Here is a 23,912-nt window from a genome sequence, read left to right as displayed (position 1 = left end):
GTTCCAGCTCCCGGGGCAGCCCTCCTGGTGCAGCTCCTGAACCTGGGCATCCCCCGCCACCCCACTTCAGATCATGAAGGGTGGGTGCCTGGAGCCTCAAAGTTCTCTCTGCATCCTGCCAGCTTCCAGCCCTAGCCTGGCACCAAGACCTCTGGCCATAGCCCCACAAAGGACTTTGGGACAGACTCACAGGGGGTTCCTTTCATCTATGCAACCCCAGGTAGAAAGCCAGAGCTTGGGGTAATCACTCCCAGGGGCAGGGACACATAGCAGCTGGGGCAGGGGGTCCTTTGCAGGAGCTTTGTGATGGACTCTGTTTCTGTGGGCAGAACTAAGCCAGTAGCTTCCTGCTACCTCAAGTAGACGTCCATTCAGATCTCAGCTCTGTTGAACAACCTAGGCACAGAGGAAGAGTTACTTCAGTTGAGTTCAGCAGAAGCGTGACGCCCCCGGCTCTGCACCCACCCCGACTTTGGCCACCCTGGCTGCTTTTAGCCACAGCATCCTGAGTTTGGGGACTTGGGACTACCTCTTCCAGGGCTTCCCAGTCCTCTCTTCTCTGGAAGACAGATGCCAGGTCTTAATCAAGTTGATTTTGGAATTTCAGGAAAAAGTAACATTTCAAAAACATTCTAGACACTGAATTTATTTGATCAAGAAAGACATGAATAGCGATCATCTATGGTTTCATTTGACAGGAAACTTTCAGCACATACAAAAGACATAACCTCAGAATAAACACAATGGGGTGATCTAGGCATTGGGACAAGCTCGCTGTATGGCCCTTATTTGTCTAATTTCTCATTAGACCAAGGGCATCTTTGTCCTGGGCCCTCAGATCAGGGTTGAGAACAGCTGGTCTAATGACTCAAGGGATGCTAGGCAGCCCACCCGTCTGCCCCTGGGGGAGTGTTTGTATCTGCAGCAGGGTTAATTCTCTGTGTTGTCTTAACCAGCCACTGGGTGCCCAGATTCAACATTACCTCTGGGTGTGTCTTTGAGGCTGTTTCTTCATGGGATTTGCACTCTGTAAAGTGGTGCCACTGCCAGGTGTGGTGGCTCATGCCTGTAATCCCAGCACTTTGGGAGGCTGAGGTCCATGGATCACCTGAGGTCAGGAGTTCAAGACCAGCCTGGCCCACATGGTGAACCCCCATTTCTACTAAAAATAAAAAATTAGCTAGACGTGGTCATACACACCTGTAAACCCAGCTACTCAGGAGGCCGAGGCAGGAGAATCGGAGTATTGCTTGAACTGGGGAGGTGGAGGTTATGGTGAACTGAGATTGTGCCACTGCACTCCAGCCTGCACGACAGAGTGAGACTCTGTCCCTCCCAAGTGTGGGTAGACATCAGCCCCTCCACAGAGGCCTGAATCCAACAAAAAGGTGGAGGAAGGAGCGAGCCGCCCCTTTTGCCTCCCACCTGTTTGAGGGTATCTCATCTCACCTTCTCCGGTGCTTGGACTAAGATCGACACCTTCAGCTCCTGCGGTTCTCAGGCCAGTGGTCAGGGAAGACTTTCCAGAGTGGGGAGCCTGTAAGAGTAAGTAGGAATGTTACAATGTTGTAATTTACTTTAAAATATCCAGTACAGACATGTGATGTGTTAATTTATACTGCATTCTAGGGATAGTCAGTTGCCCTGATCAGAAATATACATTTCAGAAAGGTGTCATTCCAACAATCCAGCTTCCTAATCCTAAAGAAACTGGAAGCTCTATGAGTTAGGATAGTAAATACTAGAAATGGCTTTTCAGCAGGGGAAATTATTGGCTTCTAAATTAGTTTAATGGATGATAGAAATTGGCTTCTAAATTAGTTTAATGGATGATAGAAATGTTCTTTTGTTGATGGAATTAATGATGCCAAATAGACATATAAATTCAGTATTTTCTTTATAGTTACAATAAGACAGGTGCTAAAGGAGGGGTGTGTACAAGCTGTGCACAGAGAGCTAGGTTCCTACTGGACAGTGGAGGAGAGGCTGCCTGGAGGAGGAAGCACTGGGGCCAGGCTGTCATCAGAAGAAAAGTGCCCATCGGGACATGGCAGCCAAGGTGGCAGACCTAAAAAGCACTGGAGAAAGGGATGAGTGGTGATGGTGGTCCCAAATTCAGATGATGGGCAGACAAATTCAGAGTGGTGACCAGAGCCAGTGCTTTTTTTAAAAAAATTTATAAAAGTGAACTTCTTTTTATTGAAGTGTAACATACACACAGAAAAGTGAAAAATTATCATTACACAGCTCAATGATTGTTCACAGAGCAGACCCATCTTTGTAACACTCCTAGCTCTGAGATAGAGCCCAACACCCCAGAATAGCATTCCAGTAGCCCCAAACCCCCTCATGGCCCTTACCAGTCACTACCTCTGGCCAGAAGTAACCACTGTTCTGATTCTTAACAGCATCTATCAGTGTCTGGATTTTTAAAAAACTCAACAGGTATATTTGGTTATTAGGAACAAAGTTGACAGGAGCATTCTTTTCCATGTCTGTTGACGGATGGAAAAAGCATTTATGTTGGAACTATATCTAAATGTGGGATTATGGCATCATACATAGGCTAGGAATATGCTTAGTTTCCTACCAAATTTGGAATATGTTACATTTTTCTAAGCAAAGGTGGAGAGCTGGGGGCAGGGAGCTGTATGACTTAAGGGTTATTTGATTTGATCTCAAGTACTAAAAATAAATAAATAAATAAACAAACTAAATACAGCTTCAATCAATGTAAGGGGGAGAGAAAAGTGTTTATTGGTCATTTACTAAAGCAAACATCCAGAATTGGGACATCTGTAAATATGAGGGCAATTTACATTCCCAGAAACTTGTGTCTGGCATACAAGCGCACACATGCTCTTTCATTTCTCGTGGCTTTATTCTTACCTATTGCAAACAGGTCCTCTCTACAATGGAGAACAGGGTTGCCAGTAGTCCCCGATTTCTTATTGACAGGTTAGTGACTCTGGAAGAAAAAGACTTTTCTTTCTGACTTCAAAATATAAAAATTTTCAAAAGGGTTCTCATTGGCCCAACTCAGGTCATGTCCAACCCTGACCAATCATCGAGGTCCCAGAAATGAAGGTGACATGGTTGGCCAGGCCTGAGTCCAGGAAGTTCCGGGAATCTGGTGGTACAACTGGCAGTCCTACTAAATCCCATGATGAAAAGAGGAGGAGAAGTTTCCCACAGGAAGATCCATAGCAGGTAAATAGGGAAAGGGATGCTGAACAGATGAGGATAATCCATGCTCACCAGACGGTGGGAGGCAATGACCATCTGCTGAACTCTGCTGGGAGCCAGGTGCTTTACTAGGTGCTTGGCATATGCTCTGTATTTTGATACTCAAAACAATACTTAACGTAGCTATTGTGCCTATTTTAACTGATGAGGGAGCCAACAAGTTATTCTCAGAGTGAAGAGCCCAGTTATTGGATTTTGTTCTTAGGCAGCTTGAATGGGCTGCAATACCAGAAGCTCTTACCCCAAATCATCTGTCAGCTCCTTTTTCTTCCCACTGGATGAATGTGGGTCAAGAGCAGTAATTAAAATTTTAAAATATTCCCTCTTTTGGTGCTTATTGGAAATTGATTCTCTGAACCTTGATGGAATAGGCCCATGACTGAGGTGGTACTTGGAGTAGGAGGTTCCCTGGCAGGCACTGTCATGCAGACTGGGAGAGAGAGGGTGACATGAGGCTGTGGGGCCCTGGGGCAATGAGAAGAGGGAAGTTTGGGGGCTCTGGACCATCCCAGCCCACTCTGTCATTTTGCTTAGGGACGTGGTATCTGTCTGCTTATATCTATACATTCTGCAAATCACATTTGTTGAGAATCTACTCTGAATCCAACACTGCTTTAAGGATATAAGCTTCGTGTTGCCCCTGAAGCTCATAGCCACATGGAGGAAAGACATGTGAGTTACAATAATGCACTGCTCAGCGCCGTGCCAGGCCCACCACCAGGGGTGAGGACTCTAAGCCAGTGGTCACAGAAGACTTCCCAGAGTGGGGAGCCTGTAAGAGTAAGTAGGAATGTTACGATGTTGTAATTTACTTTAAAATATCCAGTACAGACATGTGATGTGTTAATTTGTACTGCATTCTAGGGATAGTCAGTTGCCCTGATCAGAAATATACATTTCAGAAAGGTGTCATTCCAACAATCCAGCTTCCTAATCCTAAAGAAACTGGAAGCTCTATGAGTTAGGATAGTAAATACTAGAAATGGCTTTTCAGCAGGGGAAATTATTGGCTTCTAAGTTAGTTTAATGGATGATAGAAATGTTATTTTGTTGATGGAATTACTGATGCTAAATATACATATAAATTCAGTATATGCTGGCTAAAGTATTTGAACTTTTCCTACCTCTCTATAATCAGAGTTTAACAATCTACTGAGGCTTTTAGCACATACTCTTAGGGTGGTGCCCAGGGCTTGATGGCTTGATGGTTGGGTTGGAGGATTGAGGCTGCTGATGGCATTACAAGGCTTATGGGATGCTACTTCTAGAATATTAGTGCACCTGCTTCAAGTGTACCTTTAGAAATGTAAAATGGTTTTGAGATCACATAAAAAAGCCAAGCTCTCGACTTCACCAAACTCACAGAAGAGTTGCAGGCACTCTTTTGCTTGCTTGCTAAAATGTGTTTCATTTAAAAGTATACCGGCCAGGCACCGTGGCTCACGCCTATAGTCCCAGCACTTTGGGAGGTTGAGGTGGGCAGATCACTTGAGGTCAGAAGTTCAAGACCAGCCTGGCCAACATGGCGAAACCCATCTCTACTAAGAATAAAAAAAATTAGCTGGGCATGATGATGCGTGCCTGTAATCCCAGCTACTTGGGAGGCTGAGCTGGAAGAGTTGCTTGAACCCAGGAGGCGGAGGTTGCAGTGAGCGGAGATTATTCCGCCACTGCACTCCAGCCTGGGCAACAGAGTGATACTCTGTCTCAATCAAAAAAAAAAAAAAAGGTTTCCCCACACATAGCAGAAACTGTTTCTAAAAGTTGTTTTCATCATGACATAGTGAAGATGTGGTGTTTTAGGGGCTACCTTTACCTGCCAAAAAAGACTGCATGACCAAATTGGTTTAGGTCAATCTACAACAAGGCAGTAGGCGAGTGGCACAGGCAGAGAGGGGCCACCTGGCAGGAGGAACCTTAGGGACTCAGGTGCAAGAGAGTTCTCAGGGACTTGGAAAAAGGTGGGTTTACTAGGGGTGCTGGCTGCTGGGGGTGGTTCCTGAAGGACTTCTGCACTTCACTGAGCTTAGAATTTATCCCTCCAATCAGTGTTGTTGAAAATGTGCCCAAGAAGTGCCTGGGGTGGGAGGGGGAGCGGTGGGACTCTAGATCCTGCTTTTAAAAATAAGCTCCCCAGGTGATTTTCAACCCAGCAGAGTTTAAGAATACCATTTTAAGCCATTGGTATTGGTTTTTCAAAGTGCTGGGGGGTTCTGGGGGGCGCTGGGGGGCACTAGTGGGCGCGGGGTGGCAGGGAGGCACCCACTGGATGGGTGCCTCCGCAGCAGGGCAGAGCAGGGATGGGAGGGGACAGGTCAGAGGTCAGGAGGTTTTCGGACAGTCCAGATGACAGTGCTGGAAAGAGCAGGGGCAGTTTCAAAAGACACTTTAGGCAGTGATCAGTCAGTTGGCTGGAGTGCCTGGCAGGAGGGCTGGGTGAGGGAGCCAGCATGGCAGATGACTGACAGATTTCTGGTTTGGGGATAGGATGGAAAGTAAGAGCGCAAACCTTCCTTAGGCTACTGTTGGGTCTGTCCCTTTAGTCTCGGGAATGCAGATGGAAGCACGGCCTGCAGTTCTGTCATTCTCTGGGCGTGTCTGGGCCGCTGCCCCAACCACTCACGCCAATCTGTGTGACCGAATCCCCCTTAGCCCACTCGTGGCTGCCCTTGCTAGCAGCTGCTCAGCCTCTCCAGGTCCTCAGTCCCTGCCTGTGCCATGCCTGGTCACTGATGAGTTCTAGAAGGTGTGGTTTCAGATGAAAAAGGCATTATGTGATAACACTCAAAAAAGGAGCTATTATAACCTTCACTACTTAGTTCCTTTTAAATAAAGACAATCCCCAAAGTGGATTATGCAGAATAGACAATGAGGGCCGTTTCCCCATGGTCACTGTTGCCCCAAATCCCTGCCAGATGGCTCGGCAGAGCAGCTCAGGTTTCAGCAAATTGCAGAACCTCATTAGGACTTGATTTCATGTTTTTAGATGCTGTAGGCTCTACATCAGATGATGATGACTTCTGAAACCTGTATTACAACACAATGAAAGCATGCTAGTGACGTGTCCAATGAAATCTGAAACAGTCCGTGAATTCTTTGCATATTTTATTTTTCTTTTTTTGATTTCCAACTCACACACATCTGGCATATTTTACATCTTTGCAATAAAACATGGTTACAATAGCTTAAGGAATTTATATATCCAAAATATTTCACCATGATCTCAAGATGAAATGAACTTGTCTTCCAGATGTTCAGTATCCTCCCAATTCTAAGCTACAAACTCAAGATATTGCTTACAGCCTGGTGATGAATAACTTAATCATTACGCTGATTCCCCATAATTTCAGAATTTCATAAATACAAACAACAATGAAGAAGGAATTCAGTGCTAAAACTTACTAGTACAAGGTGGATAACAAATAAGTAATCACATCAATAAATAATGATATGTTTCTGGTGCAAAGTGCCAATACAAAGAACCCATTATCTTGTTTTATCTTTTTAAATAAATGACTGCAAGTGAGTGTAAATTCGGAGAAAATTACATTCCTGTAACATGCCTCATAGCCCTACCGACACAATATGTACATCTATGACGATACAGTCACCAAATATACAAAGAAGAAACATGAAGAAAGTGTATATACCCCTGGGTGTATAACTTGATCAGTACAATGTATGGAAAATCATTTGATAGCCATCATTTTATATCATAAAAGATGAAATGCCTTAGGCTAAGAATGTGGCTTTCAGTGAGAATTTCACAAGAACCTAAAAGAATAACTTCAGTTATTGTTGTAATAAAGTCTGACTTGTTATTAAAGAAACTAAGCTATTCAAGAACCAAAGAGAAAAAAAAAGTTAGCATCAGATTATCCTCCCCTAATGTATACACACCAAGCCAGTGGGATGACTCTGGAAGAGATGTCCAGGTGCTGGGAAGTTATTACTACAGAACTAACGCCCATGACTCCTATTTATACAAGAAAAACCAGGACCTCATCCCTAAGCCCCCTTTCTGCTGTGTCTTCAAATTATGCAGGGTAGGGCTGAATTTTCTTTGTATAAAGTACCCAAAATGGCAAATAATGGCTTAGTATCCAAATGCTTTATGAGCAAATTTCACTCAGAAGGGATGAATTTAGATTAAAAAGTGCAAACTATATTTTGGTGAAAATGTCAAAAATTACTCATGGAGCCCAAATTCAACCCTTTTATACAAGCTGTGTCCTTGGACAGATCTTTCTGTTTCATAGTGTGAATGCACCTGTTCCATCAAGCCATCAGGAGTAAGGAACATGCAAGTTGTAACTCCACAATAAAATTAAGAAACATTTTGTTCTTTATACAAGGTTTTACTTTTACAAAAGTATCCCTTTTAAATAAGATGCATCTGATGTACAAAGTATCAAACGTGTTTTTTTTTTTTTTTCTCAGCTTGAAAAGAGGCTGGAAATGGGATGCAGGTTAGGTTCAAAGCTTAAACTTTGTAACAACTGGACACAAGGTTCCTCAGAATTGTCAAAAGTCTCTTGTGACACATCCTACAACCTTTTCTCAATAAACAACAATATATGAAATAATTACCAAAACATCTCCTAATTCATATAATTTACATGATATAAGCTTGCTTGATAGCAGCTGGTGTTCAGTCGTGAAAAAACACACAAAGTAAAATGGTTGCTGACTACAATGTACAGCTATTGCTGGGTGTGATGGAATGTACAAACGGAGGTCGATGTAGACGAGTTTTTTCCACCAGAGATATTGCCTTTCCATGCAGCACTTGTGCTCTCAGCTTTAACTTGGCTTTTGGTTCTTCCTTTATCTTCAGTATCTGTTCTGATGCTCATAATGCCACCGATTAAAATCTATATTAAAAGCTACAATGCTACCAGAAGCCATGCCAGTGATCAGAGTCCTGGAAAAGCAGAAACAGCAGTTAAGAGTGATATAAAATCATTTCTGTGGTTGCTATTTTACACTAGACAGTATTGTGATCTCAAAGTTTGGCATTTTACACTAGACAATATCATGATCTCAAAGTCTGCCAAGTCTTAATTTTGTATTCATGGAAGTAGGACTGAAACTTCTTGGTTCTGCTGAGAGGAGCACAGTTAGCCTGCACATGCCTGGACAGCCAGCCCTGCTGCAGAGCATGAGGGGCCCACAGAACCACATTTCCAGCCTCTGCTGGGTGCCCCATTTCTCTCAGCAATCACACACGTGCCTGTCCACTGCCTTGTTTTAGGCATCTATTGGCTTCTCTGAGGCTATCTGGTGTTTCTTCCTATCTCTCTGCCCTTTCTTTTCTTTGCCCCCTTGAATCACTCCACCTCTTGTCCTCTCGGTCCACAGTCTCCCTGGACGTAAAGACAATGACGTCTCTTTCTGAAGCCTCAGATGCTGATTTCCCATTGCCAAGTGGAGGTCACTGCCAGGCTGTGTCACAAAACCCTCAGATTCAACATGTCCACCATGAATCACTGGTACCTTCTGACCTTGCTGGTCTTTTGCTGGTTAAGTCACCTTGTCTCCTCTCCCTCTCCCTCCTAATTGATCAGCTGTTCAGCTCTGAGGCTTCTTTTTCAGGGATATTCCTCCCTAGTCCCACTGCCACTGACGGAACTCAGGTTTCAGGATTTCTGTCTACATAAAGTGTTGCTTCACTTTTGATTAGACACCTCATCCAATAAATACCTTTTGAGTAATATCCCCAATATATGTTTATCAGTTTATAATTGATATGCATGTACTATTCATTATAAAACAACAAAATAATCAAAACCAAGGATGAGATTAAAATAGAAATAGAAACTTAGTATCTTTCCCCCCTCCATTTGGAGACCCCCTAATACTACTGCAACTTTGAATATGCTCTTCCATCCACCCTCTCTGTTTATGCCTGGTGAATGGATGAGCATCTTCTGAAGTCTTTCCTGCCCTTCCCAGCCCTCAAGAAGAGTTAATCCCTTCCTTCTTCTGTTAGTCTGTTCCTGGTGCCCTCATATGCAATGATTATGAGGATCTGAGCTCTCTGGGGTCAGTTTCTTGTTATGGATCCTTAGTACTTTGCATTGCACTCAACCTACGAGGATGGCAGCAAAATGAATACATGAACGAGTAAGAATATCAGGGAAGTATTGAAACTGCTTACAAACACAAATCATTTCAAACACTCTGGAAACACACACATATATACAAATAATAACACAATAAACCATTCCCATTTATTCCTAAGTATAGGCTGCAGCACTTTGGGATACTCCAATAATAACCTTAAACCTTCTTTAAAAACAGTCTGGGCTGCAGACCAAACATCCGTTCTCAGACTAAATTAGCTTACAGTGTATTTCCTGATGACTTCAGTACCATTTTATTATACTGTGAAGATGCTTTGTTAACTTTATTATGTCGTAATATTTAAAATATTTTAAAACCAATACTGTTATGAGGAATATTACATATAGTTGGGAAAAACGTTGATTAACAAGCTTATTTCTGTTAAATAGCAAAAATTAGAAATCACATGCCATATTCAGATTATAGGGTTGTAGTTTATTTTAAAGGCTTAGGAACTTTAGACTTTATATTTCTAATATTATTTTCACTTTATAAGAAACCCAAAGGTAAATTTTAGGAAATAATAAAATCCTATTGCAAATTGAAGAACAATGGAAAATCATTATTAACTGATTAACATTCATATCAACTCTTTCCAAGAAAGAGTTGGATTAAAGGATTAACGTGTTTTAGGGAAATACATACAATAAAACAAAATAACATAAATGAGAAACAGGTAAATAAGAACATGGGGGTAAAAAAATTGTTCTGGGTAATGCATGAGTGCCACATGCTGTTGAAAGGGAGGCCAGCTACAGCCCACACTATGCACTTTGCTGGAAACTGGTTAGCAAGAAGTAGGTCTCACACTGAATCCCACCTCTGCTGAAAAATACGTGTTTCCCTCACATCATATAAGCCAGGGTGGCCTGTCTGAGACTAGGCAGGGACCTGAGAACAGGGAACTTGGTGGGAGTAAGTTCTATGTCTTGGGCCCTTAAAACATGTCTGGAGGCGCCTGTTCTTCATCAGATCCTTTTCTTTTTTTTCCTTCTTATTCTCTTCCTCTGTTTCCCTCTCACTAGAATCCTTACTCTTCCCCTCATTTTCCCCTTTTCTTTGCCAGTCTTTCTTCCATCTGGATGCTGGAATTGCACTCACAGCACAATTCACCCTTGGTAGAATGAAGAGAACCTTCAATGACAGTTCTCAGTGATGACACTTGTCCTTGACGCAGCTCACCTCTGGTCATGGGACAAGTCCATTGCTCTAATGCCAGCATCACATCCAGGGTAAATGTACAGTTGCTTGAAGTCACAGGCCTGCCAGACCTCTACTACCCCATTGTCCCCTCCGGTGACCAGGTTCTGGCCATCACTGCTCAGGAGAATGGCCTTCAGAAAAGGTAAAAGAAAACAAAACAAAATAAAATACACAACAACCATTTCTCTCAATTTTTCCTAAATAGCCAACTGTCACTACTGAAAAGTACTCAGTACAGTTCCCTTATCATTATTGCCTACTGTCAGTCATTTGTCCAACACAATCAAGTTCAATCCACAGAATTTCCATTGTGGAATTCATCGAAGTTCTTACATATACAAAAGATCTTATTAAAACCAAAATTAAATTCCCAAGAGAATATTATCAATTTAATCCAGGAAGAATTTGAGCATTAAGTAACATGTTTAGTTAAATCCTGAATATTAACATTATAGAGAATTAAAGAACAAACGGAAGAAACATATTTGAAAACAGTATTTAATAATGACAACCCAGCAATTATAATTTATTCATGAATGAAGGGTAAATGGGTATATGTAATTTTTGTTTAGGGTTCTAAAGATAGAAATCTTTGAAAATAAACTCACTTTTAATGTTGTGAGGGTGCAGCACTGAAACAATTATAAAAGGAGCTTTAAAAACCCTCCTGAGGGTCTAAGCTTTAATCAAACAACAGCTATCATTTCTGAAGTCTAAGTCACTGAGTTAATTACTTGCAATTAAATGAACTTTGGGTTTGTTGAAAGTAGCAGTCCACATGAAGTTATATACTTTTAATCTAGAACACATTTATCTGGATAGCACAGACATTCTATTATGAATTATTTAATGTAAAACAATCAATCTTTAATCTCTTGGCTTCAGTCCTACTTAGCACGAACTATGCAGATTTACCCGTGTTGAATCATTGATCTCCATTTGAGCCAAAAGTTTCCCATTAATGCTGAAATTACTGAATCGCCCTCGTTCATAGTATATGATACAGTGGCCTTCGCTGGAGACAGATATCAAGCGTGGGAATAAGCAGTTTTCTGGTCCTTCAAGGGCTCTCAGCAAATCTCCAGTGATGGTGTGGACAAGGCAAGGGCCCTCTGCAAAGTGGGGACATCAATGCCAGGGTCAGTTGGGGATGGCAAATGACATACTAGCTCCCACCAACCTGAAAACCTCGCTGGGTATGCACTCAGATGTGATGAAAGAGGACAGGAAAGAGGTAGGCTGGCCAGGCCAAGCGCTGATGCTACATTTAAACAGAGCAAAGCCAGAGTACCTGTTACATATCACACTCCTATGCCGCACACTTCTTCACCAGGTAAATACTTGGTCTTTTCCTTTGTCAGGTAATATTCATAATAAAATGGTATAGCTCACAGATTACATGAGAATAAAATACTTTATGTGCCAGACATTTTCTCTTAATACACTTTTAGAAACTTTTCTTGAAAGTTTAATAGAATTATCAGAACAGCTGCTCATTTTCTCAAGTAGCATCAAAATTTTACGTTGTACCACATCAATACATTACCGTCAAGTACATTTTACCTTTTTCTGTCATCTATACATAAAATGTAAAAGCAAAATTGAGAAAACTTATTAAGTATTTCAGCCTACAGAAAGATATTTCGTCTTTTAAATAAATGAATAGTGAGGCAAGAGTGTGAAAGGAGGGTAAGGAGTGACATTTGGCTCTGATGGTTTCTGGGTTTCTTTGCCCTTATAAAATAGTGCTGATAAAGTAAAAAATTCACTGATCAATTCATAAAAATTGGTCACTATAGTTTGGTATTATATATCTATTCCCTTTTCCCAAAAAGATTTCCCCAAAACAGTGTATGAATTACATGTTTATTTTTAATTGAGCTGAATAGACACATATTTTACAAAGCAAGTGACACTATTAAATTTTGTCCTGATTACTAAAGTAATAGACTTGCCCTATAGAAAATTAGGAAAACACCAGCAATCATCTCTAACATCACGCAGCCCCTGTAGGAAATGTCTCTTTCTTGGTGCCTACTATGTGTCATTTATTTTCCTTTTTTTTTTTTAACTTCAGAGGGTAAAACGATATTACACATATTATTACTTTTTAAAATTAAAAGACTGAAAATATCCTATGTGTCCATTTCTGGATTATTTATTCCTAGATACCAAAATTTTAAAAACATGGTGCCAGCCTTCAGGCTCTATCCATTCTCCGTAGAAAAGCTGAAATGAGCTCTTACAACCAAACCTATCTATCTCATCACCTCGATTAAAAAACTTCAATAGTTTCCTACTATACTCATTAAAAAAAAAAAAAAATTGCAAATGCTTGTGCCCCAGGCCCCTCCCATCCCTTCAGCCTTCTCACTCCTCCAGATTGTGGCACCACGGTGATACTCCAGCAGCACCCAGGGCTCCTTTCAGTTTCTCCAAGCATCAGGCTCCTTTCTGCCTGGGAGTCTTCCCACAGAGAACTGCTATTTGAGCCAGAACTAGGACCTAAGTTTCCTGACTTCCTGAAATGAAATGTCTTCTACAAAAACTCCAAAGAGGCTGGGTGTAGTGGCTCATGCCTGTAATCCCAGCAATTTGGGAGGCTGAGGTGGGTGGATCACCCGAGGTCAGGAGTTAAAGATCAGCCTGACCAACACGGTGAAACCCCGTCTCTACTGAAAATACAAAAAATTAGCCAGGCGTGGTTGCGGGCGCCTGTAATCCCAGCTACTAGGGAGGGTGAGGCAGAAGAATCACTTGAACCCAGGAGGCGGAAGTTGCAGGGAGCCTGGATTGCACCATTGCACCCCAGCCTGGGTGACAAGAGTGAAGGTATGCCTCAAAAACAAAACAAAACAAAACAAAACAAAACCTCCAAAGAACCAAGTAATCTTTGTTTCCTTTCCACCAACCTCTACACAGCCCCTGGCCTTATAAAGAAAGGGACTTGCAGAGGGAGGGGATCCAAAGCCGTGTCTGATGAGTGACATGACCACCCCCTCCCCCACTACATCAGGGATACTTTCCCCTTGTCTTTTACATGTCCTTCATAATGGCTGCATCATATGAATACACTGTAATTTATCAGTGTTCTGGTTAGAACGCTGTTGACCACAAAATACTACATAAAATTTTATACATATTTTATATTAGTGCCAGTAAATATTAATCATAAAACTAAACATCTACAAATAACTTTGGGATACCATTTGTCTATGGGAAGCTTCCTGGAAGAAATAAACTGACAATCATGCTTAGTGTGAGAAAACGGTCATCTTCTAAACATTGAAAATGAAAGAAATGACTTCTGACCTTTAGCACCACTGATAACAAGCCCAAGTTCTGCACAGACAGAAACACAGACAACTTCATGGTCATGGCCTGTGAGGACGGCTCTTGGTGCCGGATAGTCACCTGCAAGAAAACAGTAGCAGTGAGGCACTACAGACCAATGGCAGGGGGAAAGAACTACACCAGCAATGCAATATTCAAAAAATACCCATGTTTATAAAGGGCATTATTATTAAGCTGTGTGACCATGAGCCAGTTACTTAACCTCTCTGCTCTCCTCTTCTGTGAAATGCGCATAACTAGCGAATCTATTATACATGCTGTTTAGATGACGGGACAAGTTAACGTATGTGACATGCTTAGAACATAACGAGAGTGGTAATGGCTATTCTTTTTCTTCCATTATTGTTATGAAACAGGTACAATGCCTGCTAAGGCATTTATCTGTGTTACATCATGTATTTATGGTAATGCTCTATGAGGTAGGAACTCCTACTATCCCTAGTCTATAGCCTAGAAACCCAAGGCTTTGCAAGGTGATTCCACTTGCCCAAGTTCATACAGCTAAGGGTTGGAATTGAACCTACTTCACTTTATTAGTGCGAACCTAGCTAAAAAGTTCAGCTGAATTATATCCCAGAAGCATTTTCACTGCTAACTGCTTTCATAAACTGAACGACTTAGAGAATATTATGCCTTTTGTAAAAAGTTCTATATTTTTCTCTTCTTTTATTGGAAAGAAATGAGCTTATTCTGCATCACCCACATAGGCTGTTCTGTCTTTCTTTTCTAGCACTTGTGTTCTTTGCATGCTTGCCTGTTTTTCTTTGTGAATTCCTATTTTTGGTGGGGTAACCACCCCCGATCCCCCATCTTGTCTCTCAGAGAACCACCCTGTACTTTGGTCTTGGTGCCCCTCTTTCCTAGAGCTGCCTCCTAGGTTGAACTACTGGCCCTCACTGGAGTTGGGGGAAGTTAAATGTTCCAGGGCTGGCAGATGCGCCTCCCCCTGAATAGCCCCTTCTTTGGCACTTCTGGGACCTCTGGGTGCTGGCCAGCTGGACTGCTGCTCCAGCTCTCTGCCCACAGTCGCAAGAGGGAAGCCAGAGACAGTTCATGAGGAAAGTGCATAATCACAAGGCCTTACCCAGTAAGGCGCCCCACATCTTCCACTCTGGTTGGCCAAGAGCCCCTTCCTTAAGACCTGCCTATCTTCTCTTAAGACCTGCCTATCTTCTCTTAAGACCGCCTATCTTCTGTCTCCCCAAGGATTTCTCAGTTTTATTTGCATTTTCTCAGACCCATCAGCTCCAATTTTGTTTTTGAGGCATCTCTTAGATGGAGTGTGCGAGAAGGGGGACAGCAGCTCATGCTAGTTTGCCATCTTCTTCTGAATACATGGATATTGCTGTAATGTGTTTTGACTATTGGTAGAGTGTCTATTTATAATGTCAGCAGTCTCGGATTTGCCTGAAACATATTTATATAATTTATAAAATTATGTTTCACATTGCAGGAAAAAGGTGAAAAAGAAAAAAAAAATTGTTTCAAAGATGGCCTGGGTTCCCTGGTAAAATAAGCTTTAAGCATTGATAAGAGTTTTCCAAACAAAGGAAATCAGCAAATCAGAGATATCTGCGCCCCTATGTTGACTGCAGCACTATTCACAATAGCTCAGATATAGAATCAACCTGTGTCCAACAAATAATGAAAAGATAAAGAAAATGAGGTATATTTACATAATTGAATATTATTCTGCTAAAAAAAAAAAGAAATCCTGTCATTTGCAACAACATAGATGGAACTGAAGGACATGAGGTTAAGTGAAATTAGCCAGGCACAGAAAGACAACTGTCCCATCTTCTTACTCATATGTGGGAGCTGAAGAAATTGATCTCACAGAGGAAATAAACAGAATAGTGGTTACCGGAGGCTGGCAAGGGTGGTGGGGAGGGGTTGGTTAATGGGTAGAACAATACAGTTAGATAGATACAGTTAGACAGAAAGAATAAGATCTAGTGTTTGGTAGCAAAATAGGGTGACTACCGCTAATAATTTATGTACATTTCAAAATAATTAGAAGAGAAGATTTGGAATGTTCCTAATGCAAAGAAGTGATAAACGTTTGAGGTGTTGGATATCCCAATTACCCCAATTTGATCATTACACATTGTATCCTTGTATAACATATCCCATCAATATGTACAACTATTACATATCCATAAAAAATCTCTAAAAAAGTATTGTTAAGATTTTATGTGTAATATCAGCTTTAATTTTTCTAAATGATAATTTTATCTTGGAGAGACTAGCACACTGGAAAACCCTGAAATTATACACTTAATTCATTTATATAAAATAAATGGTTTTGAGACCTTTCCCTAATATGCTATAGAAAAAATAAAAAGCAATCTGATCCTATTGCAGGGAATTGAGAAAAAAATGTATAAAAATATTCCTTATGCATGTTATACATTTTCTGCTAGGAAATGAGTTTTTCAAAGGCTCATGTCTGATTTGGACAGTTTAAAATATTTTATTTTTTTCATTACAATTTCCCCAGATCATCTGAATAAACTGTGGAATTTAACTATTAGGGGGTATTGTTTAGAACCCCTGAAAGCACTGTTTCCTTCTTTAAGTGAAAGGCAAATAAAATGCCATTCCAGGCTTTCTGAGTTGGGAAATCTGCAGCGGCGGGAAAGCTTATTTCCTATATTTCATTTCGTTGCTAGGGACAGATGTTACACACCCCAACAATCATTCAAAATCCTGGGAATATTCTGTCACTGTCACATCACAGTTGATGGATGTAGCGCAGGGTTAAAGGGCCCAGTGCAGAGGGAGGTGCAGGTGGACCGCCCCTCTGAGGGCCACCGCCGTTGCCCTCAGCCCCACCACTGCCTCCACAGAAGCACTCACCGTGTGCTAGAATGACTAGAACTGATGAAGAACAAACACGTCCAATTTTTAGATTCCTTATAGACATGCATTTGGAAACTCTGAATATTAAAAGGCTTAAAATAAACAAATTCCATCCTCCTTTTCTCAAAGGTCATTTCAATATTCTCAAAACGGATGATAAAAAAATACTAGTATTAGATGTTGCTTATTCACATAGACATGAGAGGTTTTTTAGTGAGATGGTTTCTGGCTTTTAGAGAAATGGCCAAAGTAAAGAACTCATGGGTCTTATTTTAAACCTCATTTGTCGGACACTGATATGCAGGGGAAGCTGTGGTCTTTCTGATTTAGAACTTAAACAAAGCCAGTGGAGTTTCTAAGACCTCTGCTCCACAGTGAGAGGATGAACCTCCTGATAAAATCTGATTCAGATTTTATTTCTGACCCTGGGGAAGTCACCGCAGAATCATGGCAGAAGGTATTTTTATTCATGTTTATAGTTAGATAAAATATGATGGAGTATTGAAAGTTAAAATCCCAGAATAAGGGATTTAGTCAAAGGGTATGGTAGTTTCATTACTACCATGATTTCAAGATTTATTTCAACATATTATGTTAGAAATTTGCTGGAATAGCTGAGAAGAGTGGTATCAGTCAGGAGTCCCTTATCAAGACCCCAACTCCTCAGCCACAGGCAGGTGCTGTGGAGGTCTGTTGCAAGTACCAAATACACTTGGACCCTCATTTCCCAAGGTCCCAAGATAATGCAAGTAAAAACATTCTGTGGGTTGGAAAATGTCAAATTCACCCATGATGTGGTTTCATTTCCTTATGTACTCATAGAGTATTCAGTGAAGAATGGAAGATAGGTACGGTGAAAGTATTTATTCATTCACTCCAACTTCTTTTTCCTCTTCAGAGATAACAATGACTACATTTTCCTCTGAGCACTGCCACTGCAGGACAACCTTTCTTCTCTTGAAGTCCTGAGCCCAGATCTAGGTCACAGCACATTACTGTCCTACGCTCACCTTCTAAAAACAACTATTTTAGTATCATCCACCTCCTCTTCCTCAGGAAGCTGGGCTCTGCGTAAAGCCCAGACACCCCCTGGTTGGAACCTGAAGCTCTCTGATCAGAACACATTAGTCACTCTGTATATATTGCTTCCAATCTAGGCCAAAGACCTTTCTTGAAGCCTTAGTCCCATAAAGGGAAAGGAAAAGCAGAGGCCGAGTGGCAAGCAGGTCCCTTCTCAGTCTGGAACCCTGGAAAGTCTACTGGTGTTAGAATGAGGGGATGGGGTGGATGAGTGGTCTACTGCAGAATGGGCTCTGCGCTATGGATGTTCCAATACATCCGTTACCATTTGGTCCTCAAAAAGCCCTGCAAGGTGAGAACTATTGCATAGGGAGCTACGCTTCCTCTGATCTTAAAAAGATGGTTTAACATATGCTAAATCCTAGCTAAGATTCTTTGCTCCGAGAAGTGATACAAACTTGTTTAATGTATCTAAATCTAAATACACTCTACAAATCTCTCTGGGCTATTCATTGCCCATGCTTTCATTTCTTATAATAGCACTGGTTAGTGGCAGTTGTAGAGCTGGGCACCAGGATAGTCTTTTTAAAAGAAGCCTGGATGCAAACAAAGAGAGGGATGTGATTTGGCAGATGTTTGGTGACAGGTTGTGGCTGGCAGGAGGGTCAGCGTCCAGTGCTGAGGCATACACAATGTGAGTCCAGAGAAGGTGTGTGTGCACAGCTGGAGTCTCCTTTGCAATTGGCTTCTCCTTTCACAGTCTGCATAATGCCTGTACACGAGCTAAAAGACTTATTTTTAAAAAGTGGAATAGAAAAGCATAATAAAAATGTGTTATACAAACTACCCAATGAATATTTGTAGATTTGAGTTGAAAAGATGAACGGTAAATCCTCTTTCAAAGTTTCACATGGCTATGATTTAAAAATTTTTGTATGTATGTATATCAAACTCTCTATAAAGCACCTTATATGTGGTATAAACATTAAAACTACATTCTTTAAAAGCAGATTGGCTTTTGAGCTGAAGTCCCGATGTATTTTGAGTGTCTGTTGAAGAGACAACAACGTTAATTTGCCTCTCTTGTGACTATCTTGTTGGAAGCTACAGCACGTAATGAGAAATGTCAAGTCCCAAGATCAATGAAATTGTGGACTCCGGGGATTCCACAGGAATAGCATTGATCCTTTTAAAGAACACCAGTCAGAGATGGGTTGTAACATATTGCAAAGAGAGGCTCAAGAGGATAAGCGGTCAAGTCCAAGATACCTACCTGGCAAAAAATTCAATCAGCTTTTAGCACAAATTGCCTGCTCTGCTCTGCTCTCTTTCATGCAGTAGGCTGCTTCCAATTAAAGTGCGCAAATTAATTTTTATCACTTCCAAATTAGTTTCAGAATTTGTGTAAAAGTCTGTTTCGGATGAAAGCATCTGTCCCTCACATCTTTGCAATTCTGTTATCTAGTTAGGGACCTATTTAAAGTCTCCAAGATAATTTCTATGTTCAAAGCCACAAGTTTGAAAGAATAACAATGAATAATATTATAAAATACATTAATAAAGCAATGATAATTCAACTCTAACCTACACTAGGTAGACTTTGCTTATCTCTTTTATGGTTTGAGACTCTATATCTAATAGTCTGCTTACAAATATTCATTATCTTTGTGACCAATTCATCACAATGGTCAAAATGATTAGAAAAAGACTAATATTTCTGAGATGTCTGCATTCTTCACAATATATTTGACACAATAAAACCACACATACTTTCTATACCTGCCTAAAAAGATTTCACAAACATGACATTTTTTCTTTGTGGAATTAATAGAGCTATCTATTACAATATAATAATGACAATGCAAGAGAAACAAATATGTTAAAGTCAGTTGAATTTATCTTGAGAAGATTTTAGTGATATGCATGTAAAGGTTAAATGATAAATCCTATCATTTCATGATGTTGTGATGAACAGGTGTGATTTGGCCTCAGTGACACACAAAGCAGTTCCATGTCCACACCAAGGCCAATCCCTGCATTATAACAGCTACTAGGATATTATGTTACATGCTAGGACTTCCCACGTCAAGGATAGGTTAATACATACAACCTCCAAAACCTAAGGGCATTGTGTCCTACACTTTAATACAAATGTAGACATAACTAGCTTTCTGGTCTTGAGTATCAGTGTATTATGAGATAGAAAACACATACGGCTTGCTTCTCTGACCTGTGAATTGGAAGCTAGAGTAGATTAAACTGGAACAGAAGAAAACCTCTTTCATATTGTGAGTTTTCTGATGGCAACAACTATATCTATGTCAAACCACAGGCGTGGCACTGATATGGCAGTCAATTCAGTGTGTGCTGTGACTGCCTGAAAAAAGAGTGAAGAGACCAACACAGATGGTTGCCCTAGTCAGGCATATATATGCTACTAGGTTAGCTTTTTAAATAGATAAGTGAGTCATAAATCAGTCAGTCAATCAATACTAAACCTGAGGTCATTTTTCTACTATCGTGATCATCCTTATGGAAAAAAGCTAAAACCAGTTTTTTTCATAATCATCAATTTCATGTAAAGTTAGGCATTTTATGAATGCTTAAAGTGTGGTACAAAATATTACCTGATAACAATTCATGATTCATTTAACAAATACTTGACATCCTCAGTATGTCCAAGCGGGAGAAACAGTTTGTGATTAGTATAAAAGTAGATTCTTGTAAACTCTAGAAAGTCAGAGGTTGTGACTTTGCAGCATTCCCAGCTGCTGAGATAGTACCAGGCACACAGTAGGCACACAGTAGGCACTCAACACATACTGTTGCTTGACTAATACTTTAGGTGCTTATCTTGTTTATTCTAGAAGAGCACTTTTCCCTTTTATTAATGTACCATACTACATATGTTCACATTAAATGTCTAATAAAGTCTTGACAGGATGGATTCTATGGAGGTGGTTTAGGTTCATAATGATGACAACAGTTTTTGACTAAAAATAAATTCCTATAGATGGAAGTAATACTGAAAAATACATATTGATAATTTTGTCATAATATCTTTAAGATAATCTTGTCCTTACTTAAAACTAAAATATGATACTGCTTTTTAACAAATATAATATCCATATTTTTGTTCTTAAGAATTATAAAAGCATTTTGTATTTACACAGCTCGTGTTGTAAGGAGCTTTAAATAATTTAAATATTATTGTATTTAGCTTTTCTTGCTAACTGATGCACCAAAGCTACAATTGATAGTTAGCCATCTTTTGGCTTAAGATATCATTAGAAAACACAGTAGTGAACATAGATAATTACTATAATTTAATATTTTTCTTTAATATTCTTTACCTCCTAGCAGTACATTATATGAAACATCTTATCTCTGCTACCAGATGGCAGCTTTTAAGAAACAAATCCCCTTTTTGGAAATAACACTTGCATCATTTCTGGGCTTCATTTTGAAGACGGTAATTAATTAGATTTAAAGCTCTATTCTGTTTCTTTTAAATTTTTTCTAACAAGTTCTAATTTTTATCAATGTATATGAAAGATACTACACAGACCTGCTGCTTAATTAAACTTTGTAAAAACATGCTACACTATTATGGAAATAAAGACAATCTGGAAATATGTGAACATATATTTAGATAAAATATACTTGATAATGTACCATTCTTGAGAATAATAAAGCCAGCACTGGTAGGTCATATGTCTTATACACATGTACACATATGCATACATAGGCATACTAGAATTCTGTTAAAAATGAATTTTTTAAGGACATGGCTTTAAAAAAGAGTAAATAGGGAGATTATCTTACTGGTATTTAGAGTATAATGTTTGTTAATAACATAGAATTGGTAACTATTTGAACTGGTTGGAAATCAAGCAACATTGAATATCTTTTCCCTCAAACCAAGATCACATCTTGTTCAAATTTAGAACAGAGACTCATATGTATAATAGACACTCTCTTGTTCAGTAGCTATGCTAAGAGGCATATGCTATTTTACAACACACCTAGTTTCTTCATCCACTGTTCAACTCTAGCTATGGGCAACAGGAATAGAACTTCACATAACATTTGGACATCTAATCCAATCTTCCACTATCTTCTCATACAAATATATTTCTCCATTCTCTCCTGTACTATGATGGGGCCTTTGTTCTTATCCATCCAAAGCCGTTTCCTATTTTTGCAGTATTCCTGTCAAAATGCATAAGAGTTGGGGGGATGGAGTGGGACATGAAGGGTGGATGTGCAATTCAGTTTCCACCCCTAGCCGTCTCACAGGTTGGAAATGACCAGAGAGGCAGCAGCCAGCCACGCAATGTAACATGGCATCTTGTAGATTTCTTATCTACTCTTACAGTATTTTAGTTGTAGATGCACAGGTTTCCTGAAAAATTTTTATCTCTGTTGGGTTACAAGTATTCCCCAAATTCATGTTTCAGTTTATTTTGGAGTGCTGTGTAAGCTGTGACAATTTGAATAATCCTGGTTTGTGTACTTGCCATTATCACTTCACAGAAACCTTTCTATATTTTACAGGAAAGTCATGCATTTGAATGAACGATTGAAAGCTTAGTAATTAAAAGCAGTAATTATTTCTAGGCAATCTCTTATCCAGCTCTTCAGTCATTTAATTTATTGGAAACCTATTATGTATATCACTATGACAGGAACTTAAGACAGAAAGACAGACACTCATTATCTACTTTAGTGTTTTCTTGGGGCAGCAGTCCGAGAACTAATAACTAACTTCTCTTACATAAATAAAAGTTTCCTTGGAAAAAGAAGTTTGAGAGGCTGTGGATTAAACAAGCATCAACAAATTTATTTGTGTAAGACTTTCAGAGCTTATGTAGAAAGTTTGAGTATAAACACTGTACTCCAAAATTATTTCACGAAGCAGTCCAGCCTCCCCTGATGCTTTCTTCCTATGGGATATCTTAGGGTGCACTGTGGAATAACAATCACTTGAGGAATCCTCCCAAGCAGGGAGACTGTCTTATTCAGTTTTTGCATCCCCTACAACGCCTCATGTGAAGGGGGTATTCACTGTTTGCTAAACGAATAAATGGATAAATTTACTACAGTATATGGTAGATAGCAGTTAGTGCCCTGACTGAGACACAGGCAAAATCTTCTGAAAATTCAGAGCAGGGAGAGATTATTTTCAGCTGAAAGAAATAATATGAGGTTTAATGGACAAGGTGAAGCTGAAGAAAATTTCTGAAGGATGGGGACATTTGGCGACTGGGCTGCTGAGCAGAGGATCTGGGTAGGGGATTGGTGAGGGGATCTGGAAGTCTCTCCATGTTGTAGGTGATAGTACTGCTCATTTTAACACTTTGAACATAGCTACGTTCCAGTACAGATTTTGGCCACTTAAGCTTTCATATTTTAAAATCCTTACACCTTAGGAAAAAACTATTAGGAAAATCAAAAAGGCAAAATATATTTAAATAAACTATAGTTTGATAGGACAAATTTGATACAAACACTCACTGCTGTTAGGGTTGTCTCCTATGATATGGTGCCGCCCACTCCAGTACCAGAGCAGCAGGGTGGCATCTCGAGATCCGGACACGATGTAGCAGTCCCCACCAATGTATGACTCGGACCTGGCCAAGCACGTGACCACATCCCAATGGCCAAATACAATCTGAGTCAATTTCCCTGCAACACAGAAATGACAGGTTTGCTTCATTTAATCTTTTTCTTCAAATGGTAATAAGTGCAACTTTATCAGATTTTTAAAAAATTTTACCATGTTTTTTATTTTATTTTACCAGTTATGTGAAAAGTTCATCTATAGGCTGATAAAGTTACAATGTTATTCAAATCTGGCTACAGGTTGCTTTCTTGCATTGCTTTTGAAAACTGATACAAGAATGTCACTTGAGATTTTTAAGGAAAAGACTTTATAAAATAACACAATCACGATTTTTCTCTTCAGGGTTTGGGCCAGACTAAGGGGAGTTTTAGGATCTTTTACTGCATATGAATTTGTGGGAAAGGAACAATAGCCCCATTTGTCTTATGAACTCAGGGATCATGCTAACGTTAGGAATACATGAAGTTACAGTTAG

At 40.0% G+C, this 23,912-nt stretch overlaps 1 protein-coding gene across 7 annotated transcripts in view; it reads right to left on the bottom strand.

Moving 5' to 3' along the window:
- Positions 1 to 6,334: 6,334 nt before the first annotated feature.
- Positions 6,335 to 23,912, bottom strand: part of NBEA (neurobeachin) — a 747,382-nt gene continuing 729,804 nt past the window's right edge. For all 7 annotated transcript variants that reach the window (XM_054528904.2, XM_054528905.2, XM_054528908.2 and 4 more), the window contains 5 exons: positions 23,329 to 23,499; positions 13,888 to 13,989; positions 11,491 to 11,687; positions 10,555 to 10,706; positions 6,335 to 8,170 (listed from right to left, as the gene is read on the bottom strand). In XM_054528904.2, the coding sequence (XP_054384879.2) occupies positions 8,080 to 8,170; positions 10,555 to 10,706; positions 11,491 to 11,687; positions 13,888 to 13,989; positions 23,329 to 23,499 (713 nt within the window). In that variant the 3' untranslated portion in view covers positions 6,335 to 8,079. The remainder of the gene's footprint in view (positions 8,171 to 10,554; positions 10,707 to 11,490; positions 11,688 to 13,887; positions 13,990 to 23,328; positions 23,500 to 23,912) is intronic.

Source organism: Pongo abelii, chromosome 14 (genome assembly GCF_028885655.2).
Source record: "Pongo abelii isolate AG06213 chromosome 14, NHGRI_mPonAbe1-v2.0_pri, whole genome shotgun sequence".
NCBI lineage: Eukaryota > Metazoa > Chordata > Mammalia > Primates > Hominidae > Pongo > Pongo abelii.
The sequence above is the reverse complement of the archived record's forward strand: the minus strand, read 5'-3'. Positions and strand labels throughout refer to the sequence as shown.